At 46.2% G+C, this 13,735-nt stretch overlaps 2 protein-coding genes and 2 long non-coding RNA genes across 7 annotated transcripts in view; 2 read left to right on the top strand and 2 right to left on the bottom strand.

Moving 5' to 3' along the window:
* Window positions 1-709, bottom strand: part of LOC116098923 — a 12,456-nt gene extending 11,747 nt beyond the window's left edge. The window contains exon 1 of the long non-coding RNA XR_004121999.1: window positions 548-709. This is a non-coding gene — a long non-coding RNA (uncharacterized LOC116098923). The remainder of the gene's footprint in view (window positions 1-547) is intronic.
* Window positions 1-13,735, top strand: part of Hoxa3 (homeobox A3) — a 44,452-nt gene that overhangs the window by 11,417 nt on the left and 19,300 nt on the right. For 3 of the 4 annotated variants that reach the window (XM_031381909.1, XM_031381911.1, XM_031381910.1), the window contains exon 2: window positions 901-1,004. The gene's annotated coding sequence lies outside the window, so the exon portion shown is untranslated. Of the gene's footprint in view, window positions 1-900; window positions 1,005-10,697; window positions 10,812-13,735 lie in introns of those variants that run through there. The other variant, XM_031381912.1, reaches the window with a different exon arrangement.
* On the bottom strand, window positions 8,931-9,995 carry LOC116098921. Its single transcript, XR_004121997.1, has 2 exons — window positions 9,878-9,995; window positions 8,931-9,446 (listed from the first exon to the last, which is right to left on the bottom strand). It is a non-coding gene; the product is annotated as an uncharacterized LOC116098921 (long non-coding RNA).
* Window positions 10,214-12,310, top strand: Hoxa4 (homeobox A4). The gene is made up of 2 exons (XM_031381925.1): window positions 10,214-10,811; window positions 11,303-12,310. The coding sequence occupies exons 1-2, from the start codon at window positions 10,298-10,300 to the stop codon at window positions 11,644-11,646; spliced, it is 858 nt and encodes a 285-aa protein (XP_031237785.1). The 5' UTR covers window positions 10,214-10,297; the 3' UTR covers window positions 11,647-12,310.

Below are 13,735 nucleotides of genomic sequence, written 5' to 3'. Positions count from 1 at the left end.
AAAAAAAAAAACACTGACTGGAAACAAAACAAAATAAACTTTCTATTGTAAGTTCTCTTGGTCTGATTTATGCCAAATAGCAAGCGGCTCTCTCTGTTTTTCTGTCTGTCCAGTAGTGCTGTAAGCTGCTGAGTCCGAGCTACCTGGGCAGCCTGCCTAGTCATGGTGGCTTCCCACCAACATCTTGACTCACAGCCTTCCTAACTCTGAACCATCAGAAAACTCAGGGCAGAAGAAGGTGGGAAAAGCTGTAGGTGGTTCCAAAGCCTGAGTGCACCTTGTCCACCTCTGAGGAAACCAAGCTAACTTTGTACCAAAAAGGAGAGGAAGAGGAAGAGAGAAAAGCCAGGGCTTTGTTAGCCACACTCCACATAGACCCTTCATTCCTAAGGCTATACTAGGCCTTGCTGGGGAGGCTTCTCTGCCAGGCTGTAGACCCCAAAGCCCCTGCCCACTAACCAACCCCAGCACTCAGTCCCCTCTACTCTTACTGAACCAGTTGGCTTCTTTTGCTACAATTAATTTGCTACAAATGGAAAGTACTTACCCCATCCTAGCTCCACTGGGAAACTCCTCAGAGCAGCTAAAGCCCAACTAGAGATTTGCACATTTACTGGCTGCTTACAGGGATGCCGTCTTTCCTTTTAAAAGTTATAAAACAGTAAACTTTATAAGCCCCAGTTCCGGCTATATGACATTTGGGTGCCAAATGAATAGGGTTTTGTCTATGAATTAGATCGTAAAATCATCCATAGCACAGACAGATCGGCTCACTGGCTATAAAACGTCACGTGGGGCCATTAAAGTAAGTTTTATGGGTTTGGGGAGTTGACATCCAACATTATATACCACATAACATATAATCTCACTAACGCTGGACTCCATTTGACTCTTTTGCAGGCTACATGTGCTGCCTGGTCATTCAAAGTGTCAATTTTAGGTCCAGAAGTGTCCAAACCACAAGTTCTCAAAACTCTCTGAAAAATGGCTCCCTCCATGTTAAGGTAAGCTCGTCTCTTGAGTTTATTTTTCTCTCTAAAAAGTTTCTTATCCTCTCTCTCTCGCTGGCTTAGTAACTGTCTGTGAATTCAAAATGAGAGAACAAACTTTTCCCCATGCCTGCCTAAATTAGCAAAGCCAGAGCCAGCTTTGTAGAGGCCGAACTGTGAAGAATGCCTGTGGCCGAGCCGCATCCCCAGGCCTAACTTTAATTGCTGCACAATCGTGGATGTTAATGACTTCCGCTGCTCCCGCTGGCGTGCAAAAAGATGTGTGTGTGTGTGTGTGTGTGTGTGTGTGTGTGTGTGTGTGTGTGTGTGTGTGTGAAAATGGGTCTGTCTGTGAAAACTTGGCAGCCCCCTGGCCCTCTTTCTAAGGTTGGTCAGGCCTAGGCTCTTTGGGGGTCGGGGAGCTCTGGGAGTTGAAGGGACGGGCCATTGGAGGAGAGGGGTGAACTGAACTGGAGAGTTTGAAAGAAAGACCCGGGAAGGGCCGAGGCCGACACTGGCGGGATTCCTTATGGGGCTGTGGCAATATGTCTTCGCCGGGCCAGGGTCATTTGGCAGGACTGAATTGAGGCGGCGGCCTTTGGGCCTGAGTTTCAGACCGGCTGGAGAGAGTGGAAGCTGGCTGGGGCCTTAGCTGTGTGGCAGGGAGCAGGCTGCACCCACAGGACGCTGGGGACAGCGGGTCCCCACCTAGGAGGTACTCTGCTGTCCCGCGCTGGGCCAGGCCCAACCCTATTCGCCTGTTAGTTCTTTTCATTTGACTGGTAGTGTTCTCACCAGCCTGTGAGTCTGAAGCAATAAACTTTATGGCCGGATTTAACTTTAGTCTTTGAATCCTCGGGGTAATTGAAAGGGGTTAAAGCGCTTTCTTTTCTTCCGCCTTGCGGTCTTCTGCTCCCTTCTTTCCTTTCCCATCCTGTCCTGTCTTTGTAAGAATAAGATATCTATGCACAGGATCCTCGAAAGGCAACTTAAGGGCTTCCCTAGATAACACTAAACATAGAGAAATGTAGCCCTCGCCAACATGCAGACAAATTCTCTGTTCTAAAACTGTGCCTAAAGTTTTAAGGGAAATTGAGGTGTCTTCAAATGCCCAACTTAAAAGTCCCTAGAGCCATTAGGTTGTTTTTCTTGACACATCATAAAGGGTAGTTTAGGAAGAAATTGCTCCTTTGTCAGTAGGAGATTTCCTCTTTTGTTATTTGTTCTTTCTGTTTGATCCCAGGAAATTTACATAATCTACCTTTTCCAAAACAGTCTCCAAAATTGCACCATTGAGTGAAGTTAGGTAAAATATAAATTTCCTGGGTACAATTCCATCTGGGCCCCAGCCTCCCATGTCCTTCAATGGCAAGCCTAAGTGGGAACTTTCTGACCTGACCTGGTATCTTCTCAGGGTAGATACCCACCAGAGACCTGGTAAATTCCACCCAATCCTGTCAAAAATGTCCAACTGTGGTTAGAAATGAAACATAAAGCAAAATAAAACAAAATAAAATAAAATTAAGGGCTCTTCTTTTCCTCTGGAACTAGTTTTCTTCAAGTACTAGTTGGTAAAGGTATTTACCAAGTGTTTAAAGAGAAATGTTTTGAAGTGTTGATTTGAAATACCAAGTATTAATTAATATGCAGAAGTCTCCATTCAACATAAATCTACAGAAGCCCCAAATTCAGAGATCCAAAGAAAACAAAACCTAGGACTTAAAAAAAAAAAAAAGCTCTCTCACAAATCCAACTTTCCTTGACTAGTGGCAAGCTGAAGAATCCATGAGGTTATTTTGTGTGAATTGAATATTGGTACTTCAGTACCCAGAAAGATGTGTCCACCTACGTAGAAGGAACTAGAATATAAAATTTATGTGGAAATAGGTTGTTGTTATCTGCTGTGGCTGAGAATGATGGGTTCTTGTCTTGCTGCTCTGAATCTGGGTTATTAGACCATGTTGGGCTGTGGTTCTGTTTGGGTTTTATGTCTGGTGATTTTGCTTGCATAATTTCTCAGTAGTTGAAATAAGGAGCAAAAGGAAAAAACAAACAAACAAATCAGAAAAACAAGAGTCATAGAAATGCTGGCAGGTTCATGGTACATACACCTAGGAAAAACAAAGTGCCTACAGCATCTTTGGCCACACCCTGGGATGTGGGGATGGGTAAAAAGGCTGATGTCATCATATCTAACCAAGTACATTCATAGGGCTCTTTCCCACAAATTAAAAAAAAAAAAAGTTATGAGTGTTGTCAGCTTGCTTACTTCTGTCTGTTTTAATCTTCACAAGGATTAAGTAGAATTTAAGAGGGCAGGTCAACCCACGTGGAGTTAAATGACTTTTAAGAAAGACAGCATTCAGTCCGATCTGTGTGACTGTTATTGGAGGAAATGTTTGCTTTCTTGGGAAGCATACTTAAGAAAGTGGTCGGGTATCTGTTCATTTTGTGGATTCTTTTGAGTCTTTTTTCTTAAAAGAGGAACTTAGAGGGGGAAAAATACCCTCTCCCACTGAGGGCTTTCTGAAGACACCCAGCTTCAGCTGGTGGCAGAAATCTGTGTGCTCTCTTGTAAAAGGAGAAGGTGACAGAAGTGTGCAGGGCCTTGTTTGTTTCTACAAGCCAAAGAGAATATATTCTCTCAATTACGCGTATCAGAGGAAGCTTCTGGTCACACTTAGGGGTTTGTTAGGGTTTCCCTGGTCTAATTTCACAACATTGTGCCAAAATCCCTTTTCTCCTGTGATTTCCCATTTTGCTCTACTTAATTTGGCTCTGAAGGAGACAGAGAGGAGAGAGAGAGAGAGAGAGAGAGAGAGAGAGAGAGAGAGAGAGAGAGAGAGGGAGAGAGTTTTCTAGCAGAAACAGTTGCGTTCATGTGCTGAGATTTGGATAATGTTACATCCAACTACAGTACAGAAGATTGGGTGCTACAGATGAAGACATCTCTCTCAGCTTGCATGATGCCCTTAGCATCTCCCCTTCTCTGGCTGGCATCTACCCATGGTTTGCTCACCATAAAGAAGGCAGAGTATCTAAGGCTGCAGCCCTTTGGCTTCTAAGGGGGAAATTTTCTTCTAGTCAATGACACCAGTATAAACAGGATGCCAAGGCAAGAGTGCCGGGTTCAGCCCAGGCCGAACCAAATAGGGGATGGAGTCCACGCTGGTCTAAGCTCCAGAACTGGAAGGGAAGCCCAGATTTGTTCTGTTCGGTGTTTTCTGAAAAGAATTTTGTCTTCCTCTATCAGATCCCTTTCTCACAAACATAATATTTGTTATGAAGGTTACTGGGCAATTATTGCAATTTTGTGAAGCAGCCTTTGCTGGAGGTGAAGTCTGTCATCGCCTAACAAATGGCGTCCATGCAGTTCACTGCCGGGTTAAGTAAATGCAGAGAAGATAAATCTGCACACCCTAGGAATCGCCAGCAGAGCACGCTTTAGTACAAGTTCACAGTCAACTGGCCTGCCTGGGCCAAGTCTCCCAACAATTAAGGCTGTGGCTTTATTTTTAAATAAAACAAAACCCACCCCATCAGATCTGCCAGATTTCCCTCCTCCCCCTCTTTTCTTACACTTTTGTTTTCAAAAGATCCTCTAATTCTCCCCTAAATTGTCCTTGTTAGTGGAATCGCTGGTGATTTCAAATGAATCCAGCTCCTAAATTTTGACTTAAAAAAAGAAACAGGAGGCTGGTTTGACAGGAAACATGGTCACGAATACATAAAAATATACACTCCACCTTCTAATTCCAACAGGAGGTAGTGGCAGGACTGCCTAAGATCCAGAGTGCCCCTTCCCCCTAAAGAAGAGGCTCAGTGCTGTGTATCTTTGTGGTTAGCGTGTTACAACTGCAGGTCAAAAAGTTGAGGGTCAAAAGTTTACATTGTGCAGCACTCTTAGTCATCCGCCCAGACAGAGTTTGATGTCAATGTTCGAGCTGCGATCTTGACTATCACCACAAAAGATAAAATGGCTCGGAGTGACGCGTGTATCACGGTGTGGACTCCAGGTGAACCCGAGTGGTTGAATGACCTCAATTACAGAGGAAAGGATAGAAAATTCCTCTTTTCAGGAGTAATACGTGCTGTATTTCATATTGAATTATCTCTTCCATTCTGAGAGAATAGCAGCAGGTAAATAGGCATAGATTATCAAAACACCAAAACCTTAAATGCTGGAGAACCAAGAACGGTTCGTGGGTTTGTCATAAGATAGATATGCTTAGAATTCATCAGAGGACCATTAAAAACCAAGTAGCAAGTTTCTAATGTTTCATTATGCCCCTTTTATATGACGAAAAGGAGAGTGATTCTGATTGGTCAGGGTGCTTTGGTTTTATGTTGTAATACATATAGTAATCTTCAAAGTGTGGGAGAAAAGAGCAGATATCTTGCAAAGTGTATTTTTGGCAGTTTTCAAGCATAGACTATGATCCTGCTCCCTAACTGCAACTCACCAAATGCCAAGATTGTCAGATCAGAGAAGTGGAAGCCCTAGGATAGGGATAAGATTCCTAAAACCCCCACCACCGGTACACAAAGTCTCATTAGTGTCGCTATGTTCATGTTGTTGAAGTTTTTCTGGTATAGTTATTATTAAACCACCCTGGGATATGAGAGGACTGCCACAATCTGCAAATGAGTTACAGTACAGGCACAGGCAGGAAGCTGCTTTCCTGCATGCTATGCCATGTTGTAAAACCACCGGGCTTCTGCTCTCCAGAAACCACTTCTAAATAATAAGTGTGGACCAGGGTTGGGGTGGGGATGGGGGACCTTCTGAGGATGGGAAGGGAGCTAAGGAGGAGCTGGGAGGGTGGGAGAGAGAAGGAACATTGTTCAAGAAGCAGACGGGGAATCATGCCTCATTTGTCTGTTGCAAATGAAGTGTTAACTAATATTTTATTTTTCATACATCTAGATTAGCTTTAAGTGTCTGGGTTGGACTCTATTTTCTAGGGAACATATTTTCCTTCCCTATATATTGACCTTCAAATGATCAAGATAGGAAAACACTGGTGACAAAGATGAAATCTCTTTTTCTTCTTAATTTTGGGAATAACTTAAGGGCTCAGAATGTCAACCTTGCAGGGATGTGTAAGACAACCTTACATGTCCAGGCTGGTTAGATTTAATGGCACCAAGTGTATATTCAGTGGTAAAGTAAATATTTCCCAAATGCTGTCTTCATGGAAGCAAATAACACAGTAGAGTATGTCTACTGTGCAATATTTAAGTTTTCACTCTGGCCTCGAGCTTGGAGCCAAATAGGTTTTGCCAGATGAAATGGAAGGAAAGAACCATGGTCACTGCTGTCACAGCTGTAAGCATGTCACATCTGGTCTCTTGAAGTGTAAAGGAACCCAGCCCAACTTGCTCACCCAGAAATTATGCTCTCCCATGGAATTTTTCATTGTATAAAGCCATGTGACATCCTTAAGAAACATTTTAGCATCAGTACTCAAAAACACACCCTTTTAGCTACTCTAGTGACAAGAGATACCTGTGGAAGTCACTGTTTACCCCTTTAGAGGACTTTGATTATTAGGATATATATATATATGTATACATATACACATATATATAAATGTATATATGTATATATATACATACATACATATATGTATATATTATATATACATTATATATAATGTATATACATACATATATAATCCTGAGTAAAACTCATGTATGATCCTAAAATGAATATTAGTCCTATGTCTGGTCTGTATTGTTATTTTAAACCATCACCAGGAATTTACACCCAAAACAAATTAATTGGTAAAAATGGCTTGTCAAGTGTTGTTTTTCTGTAACCTGTGTAAATGGGAGGAAGCCCTTACATGCCACTACTAGGCAGTTTAAAATCCTGCCATTCTCCAATTTACTCTAGGGAAGTGTTTGAGATAGAGGACAGCCTGGAGGCCCTCACGCTAAAGAACAAAGGACAAATACAGTCAATGCATCCCATGATGCTTACATTTCCTTTGCCTTTTCCTGGGAAGGACTGACCTGGGCAAAGCACCCAGCTCTCTAAAAGACACTGTATAGACCTTTTAGAAGCGCAAAGTCCAAGGCCGAGGTGAACTTCAGGTCAGCGCGTCTAACAAATATGAAAATGTCGGCTGGTGAGGGCGCGCCTGTGACTTAACAAAGACTGTCAATGTGTAAGATTAATAAGAAACAAAATGCACACGGTGTCACTGTTCGGTCACTTTGAAACTTGGGACAGGGTTGCATTCAAGTGGGAAGGCTGTTCCAAATATATTCAAAATGATTCAAATCAGATTCAAACCAGGCTGCAAACCCTGCGTCCTTCTCGCCCTCCCTTTCCCTCAGACTCCCTTCGACTCCATCTGGGATGCAAGGACATGATGAAAAGTTATTTCACTTAATGGGGCTTTAAGATAGCGATTTGGGGAATATATGTTATCCCTGCACATGGGAAGGAACAATTGTGCTTACCAATTTCCCAAGGAAAAAATAGTGCTTCAACCCCGCTTGGGACTAGAGCCAGTTGGTGTGCAGCGATTATTAGCACGCTCCCTCTCGGCTCCATTTCAAGGCATCCCATCTTTTCCCCAGGCAAGATGCTGCTGTGGTAAACTTTGGTTTGCTTTTCTAATTGCATCAGTTTCTTTCTACCTCTCATCTGGTGTCTTGGATCTTATGTAAAGGCAAGAGATGCTTCCTAGTTCTACTGTTTTTCAAATGATCATTTGATTCAATGGGATTTTGCTATGGCTTTGCTTGCAAAGGGAGGCGGTGGAAGGTTCAAGAAAGGTACTGAGATTGTTTATTACGGCCATAAATCTTGCAGTAAAATGTCAAAATGTCGGTGTGTGAGATAACACTTGGTGGTCCTGGCTCCGTTTGTGTTTATGATAGAAGCTCAAAGACAAGTTACAGGCCTTGAGGGACTCTGTGCAAGCCCATCTTCCTTAAGTAATAGAACCTCAGGAAACAGACGGAGTTAAGTCATCTAGCTTCACCATATACAAAACAGTGCCAGTGTCTCCTTAATACTTAAACGTAGGACCTCTGTAGACCATCCTGCGGCTAAACAACATGGATTTTGTGTTTTAGAGTCTGTAAATAATATTAAACAGACATGATTAGGACTCCTGTGCTCAAGGTTGGTGACACCAAAACAGACAAGATTTCCTCAGGCTTTTTTATCCAACCTGAACACAGGCAGATATGCAATACATATATTTTTATATATAGTATATATGTGTGCTACTTATGTTAGAAATGTCTAACTTATGTACCTATTTTCTTACTAGAGAGAGTTATCAGTTTAGAGTAGCCACATCACAGGCTAGATTTCCTTCCTCTGGTCTAAAGAGGATATCTAAAGATTAGAATCTTTGTTGATTTCCAACTATGGCTCAGATTTCATTTAAAAAAAATCATGGTCCTTCCTGTCAGTGGACAGCTCTCTTTACCAGCACAGGCACGTAATGTGGAAAATCTCTTTGTACTATTTCAATAAGGACGATTTCAATAAGAAACTAACATGACCCTTTTTTTTTAACCTCTTTCCCTAAATTAACGATTAGTTGCAATCATAGTCTTTACGTGTCTAAGCTTAATGACATCTATCCAATTGGATATATCCCAGTATTTAGTAGTTCAAGGGAGTAACAGATATGCATGAAGACAGACTGGACATTCTTTTTGAAGTGTCTCTAAGCTTGGATTAGAACTTCCCTTGTCTACATTTGAGACTCAGTTGTGAGAAGGCGCTTGCTCTATCCCGTTCTCTGAAAAATGAAGTAGGTGCACCAACTGAAATTTCTTCCCATGCCAACAGGAGAGTTATTTTTAGAATGGTGACCGCTAGTTTTCACTGCTTTGCCATCATGCAAAGGGTCTAGGCGTGTCTACTATTATTCAGAAGAAAGGAAAGAGGACAAATACCTTACGAATGAGGCATCAGTATTTACTTCAAAGATCAACATTAGGTGGAATTAATAAGTAATTTATTTGTTAATAATGGCATAATTAGTTTACCCATCAAATTTCAATTACCAAATGGGAGGCAGCTTCTCCCTCCTTTCCGGAGCTACTGATATCGTTAAAATGCTAATTTTCAGCAATTCAGAAATTACAGGCTGGCCTGTAAATATAGCCCTTGCTCTAGATGCTGCCTGAGGAAACACCATCCAAAAGGAGAAGGGAGGGAAAAGTTAGAAAAGACAACCAGACCAGGAAGGGTCTTATTGTAATCTCAAACTTGGTTTTGTTTGGTGGTTGCTCTGAAAGGTGAAGTTACTGGATTCGAAGCCGGGTTTTGTGCAGGCGTCGTCTCTATTCCCACTCTAGGGTGGAGGTCTCACAATAGCTCCAAGTAAAGGAGGCAAATTTAGCTCTCATCAGCACCTCCATCAACCGCAATATAGGAAGGTTCCAAATCTTTAAATAAAATATGATGTACAAATTCTGCATCTGGAAAAAAAAAAGGAAGAAAATAAGTAACCACGAGGTTTTAGTGGACCGCCCTCCCTTGCTGTACTTCCTTGACCGGATTGTTCAGCGGCCCTTCCACCCATCTTCCCTGTGCAGCTCCAGCCTGGCTGCGCAAAGCAGGGACTCCCTAGCAGCCGGATGGATGTGCAAGGCGTGGGCTAAGAATCAAAGGGCGAGAAAAATGGGTCTGTAAGCCTCCTTCGTTTTATTCCAGAGCTAAGATAGAAAGCCAGGGTCTGCCTCTTGGTGCCAGTGCCCTTCCCTCTCCTGAAGGGCCTCGAACCCTCGGAGGACCACCCGAAGCCTGGTTGGACTGGAGGTCAGCGCTGAGTCCTGGCAGCCAGCTGCCCAGAGGCCTGGGACAGACGTGGGCAGGAACAGGGCTCGAAAGGACCCACAGTCAAACAGACCCCAACTTCTCAGCCGGAATCCAAGTTGGGGGGCCGAGGGACCCCAGATCGCTCCTCCCGCCCCGGTGGCTAGCAGCATCCATCACGCATCCCCCGCGTGTTTCCTGATCCGGGTCCGCGCGCGCGGATTTCCCATTGGCCGGATCGCAGCACGTGGGGCGCGGGGGCGGAGCGCGCGGGGCCACGGGGAGCGCGCGCGCGGGCGGGGGATGCGGGGGTTAGGGGGGGAGCGGCGCGAACTTCGGCGGCGGCGGCGGGAGGGGGAGGGGCAGGCGTTTGACAGCGGGGGGAGGGGCGGGCGCCGGGGCCGGGAGGGGAGGAGGGGGGGATGGGAAGCGCGGCGAGAGGGGGAGGGGCCTCGGCGAGCGCAGAAAAAACGACACCGCGAGAAAAATTAGTATTTTTGCACTTCACAAATTAATGACCATGAGCTCGTTTTTGATAAACTCCAACTACATCGAGCCCAAGTTCCCTCCCTTCGAGGAGTTCGCAGCGCACGGTGGCCCGGGCGGTGGGGACGGCGGCGTGGGCGGGGGTCCCGGCTACCCGCGACCTCAGAGCGCCCCACACCTGCCCGCCCCGAACCCGCACGCCGCCCGCCAGCCCCCCGCCTACTACGCGCCGCGGGCGCGCGAGCCCAGCTACCCCGGGGGCCTGTACCCCGCGCCCGCCGCCGCCGCCTGTCCCTACGCCTGCCGCGGGGCCAGCCCCGCGCGACCCGAGCAGTCCCCGGCCCCCGGCGCGCACCCCAGCCCGGCCCCGCAGCCCCCTGTGCCCCCTCGGCGCTGCGCTCCCGGCCCCACCACCCCGGCTGTCGCGACGGGGGGCAGCGCCCCCGCGTGCCCGCTGCTGCTGGCTGAGCAGGGCCCGGCGGGCCCGAAGGGCAAGGAGCCGGTGGTGTACCCCTGGATGAAGAAGATCCACGTGAGCGCCGGTATGTGGCGCCGCCGGGAGGGCAGCGGGCGAGGGGGCGCGGGGCAGGGCGCGGGAGGGGACCCCCATCTGGCCGGCGCTTTGGCTGTGGGTGTGTGCGCGCCGCCCGCAGCCTGGTCCTAACGTGAGAACCCTTTTGTACCCAGGGTCCCTTTATCCTGAGATTTACGAGATGCCAAACTGTTAGGGCAGTAATTATAGCCCCCATAAATTTAATTGCCCTGGCAGAGGCTCCCGGCCATGTGTCTTTGAAGCTTTTCTTCAGCCCCAATGCCCAGCACCATTCTTTATGGCTCTCGGGTGTTTCCCGTTGTCAATAGCCTGTGAAACATTTTCTTTGCCGTTTTTATGTATCTTGTGTGAACTTGGTGTCAGGTTATTATATAATGATGATGTCCGATTGCTCTTCCCCACCCTATCGCCTCCTCTCCTCCTTTCCTTCTCTTCTACTTCTTCCTCTTTGGCCTTCTCTTTCCGGGTTCTGGCGTTCAGTCAACCCCAGTTATAACGGAGGTGAGCCCAAGCGCTCTCGAACCGCCTATACCCGGCAGCAAGTCTTGGAGCTGGAGAAGGAATTCCACTTTAACCGCTACCTGACCCGGCGGCGCCGCATCGAGATCGCCCACACGCTCTGCTTGTCCGAGCGCCAGGTCAAGATCTGGTTTCAGAACCGGAGAATGAAGTGGAAGAAAGACCACAAACTTCCCAACACCAAGATGCGATCTTCCAACCCTGCCTCGGCCCCTGCCGGCCCTCCTGGGAAAGCACAAACTCACAGCCCACACCCCCATCCCCACCCTCTCTCTGGGTCCACACCCATTCCCTCCTCCATATAATCTAGAGACCTAGATCAGTTTCTGTCACTTATGTACCCTACTCATCTCCTGCTCCTGTTCTCCCCTGCTCCTCCCTAAGTAAACCCGAGACACCAAAACAAAATCCAACTTGCTGGAAACCATAACCAAAAAAGACATTATCCCTGGTTGGTGTCTGTGTGTGGCCCCCAGGAGGACGTCTGTCCTGGTTACTGCTTAGTGGAACAACCTGCTGACCTGGACCACTTTGCCAGGGCTGGACACCTGTAAGGGAAGCACTGGCCATCGACGACCTTTGAGTCAGCCAGACAGCACGTGCTGACTGTGGACCTGCACTTGTGTGTTTGTTTCGAGCAGAAGCAGGCCGCTCCCCAGCTTCCTTACCTTCGTCTTCTGCATTAAGGCAGCTCTCACATGAGCTTCCCTGAGTAGACTTCGTGGACCTTACCAGATTATTTAATTCTCTCAGTGTGTAGACCTTGATGGTAGGTGTGGCATGTAGTTTCCTCTCCTTGCATTTATTTAAGATACTGTTATAGAGGTATTGTTGTCTTATTCTGGGGCACGGTGTTGGGGAGAGGGAAATGCGTTTAGACCCACTTGCAACTGTACAGAGCGATATGGCTGTATAAAGAAGAATGTGCTAAGAATAAACTTCAATTTATAAGACATTAAAAACCTAAGCGACAGATTTGTGTGTGTTCTAAGCTTCAAACCAAACTAAACCAAACCACCCCAAGCCTCCTCTTGGTTGAGATATTGGACCTAGTGCGCAGAAGCCTTGTAGACGGGGTGAGCTGGGGTCACGTTCTGAGTACACTCGCAGTGTGTGTGTGTATGTGTGTGTGTGTGTGTGTGTGTGTGTGTGTGTTCAACTTGATCTGAATTCTTGCCAAGCTTGACCCACTGTGGAAGTGTTCCAAAAAGTGGGAAGGCTCTTGAGCCCTGAGAGGGCTCCTCTTTTTCCCAAACTTGGCCAGGCTTCCAGGCTTCAAGTCTCTGTAAGACATAGAAACGTGTCTGTCCCTGCAGTGAAAGGTGAGACCTCACAGAGCAGAGAGGCCTGGAGCTTCTGCAGCTGTTCTGTGGGCTGAACTCTGAGCACACTTGGAAACACTCGTTCCCTTGGCATTTGTTGCACCTTCACACTTAATCTGCCTGTTTCCCTGGAGATAAAAAATAGTTTATGCAAAGGGTTGAGATTGCCTTTTGGGTTTTGGCTGGTCTTAAGGTCTTCAAGCTGAGCACAGTTTGGGAATTTTTGTTTGCTCCTCTAAGAAGAGCTTTTTAGAGTAAAGAAAGTGAACTTTCCCATCACACTCTCCAAAGTACTCTAGGAGGAAATCAGAAGCATAATGACACCCCAAAATGCACCCTAAGCAAGGTAGATCTGGAAGAGTTCACTGTTGGAAGGAAGCCAGACTAATTTGGGCCACTTTCCCCAAATGCTCTGTAGTGTTACAGTGCACTCCAAGAGATCCAGATCTTTGAAAACATGGAAGCTCACTACTCAATCTCTGTAACTCTATATTTGTGCAATGGTTGAAATTTGGTGCTCAGGCATTACACGTGCATGTGCACACACACACATACACACACACACACACATGCTGCACAGAATATTAGAAGTGCCAACCTGGCTGTGAAACAGAGCAATTTGGGGGATTTTATAGTAAATGAGAGAGAGAGAGAGAGAAAGAGAGAGAGAGAGAGAAAGAGAGAGAGATGTTTATTTAACTCTGTAATGTCAGAAGAGATTTAAAACCATTTTCATAAGTGGGACAAGCTCAGCCACCCGTGCTGCCCTAAGTACAAACCAGGGAAATCTTTTCTCTACCCATAGATAATCCAGTTTTTAGAAAGAGGCAATGGGCTCTAGTCTCTGAGAGGCCACGAAAATTCACGGGGAAAGGAGTACACACACACCTTCCCAAGTCAGGAAGAACCTGGCATAAAGCGTGCTTTATAAGGTGTGAACAGGCACTAAGCATTTCTGGAGGAATGTAGCTGCTGCTACAACTTATTAGCCTCCCCCACACACTACATGCACTTGTAAAGCAAAATTAAATCACACTGAAAATAGCAATTTCCCCGGGAATCATTAATCACC

The sequence above is a fragment of the Mastomys coucha genome, unplaced genomic scaffold (assembly GCF_008632895.1).
Source record: "Mastomys coucha isolate ucsf_1 unplaced genomic scaffold, UCSF_Mcou_1 pScaffold20, whole genome shotgun sequence".
NCBI classification, from domain to species: Eukaryota; Metazoa; Chordata; class Mammalia; order Rodentia; family Muridae; genus Mastomys; species Mastomys coucha.
The sequence above is the reverse complement of the archived record's forward strand: the minus strand, read 5'-3'. Positions and strand labels throughout refer to the sequence as shown.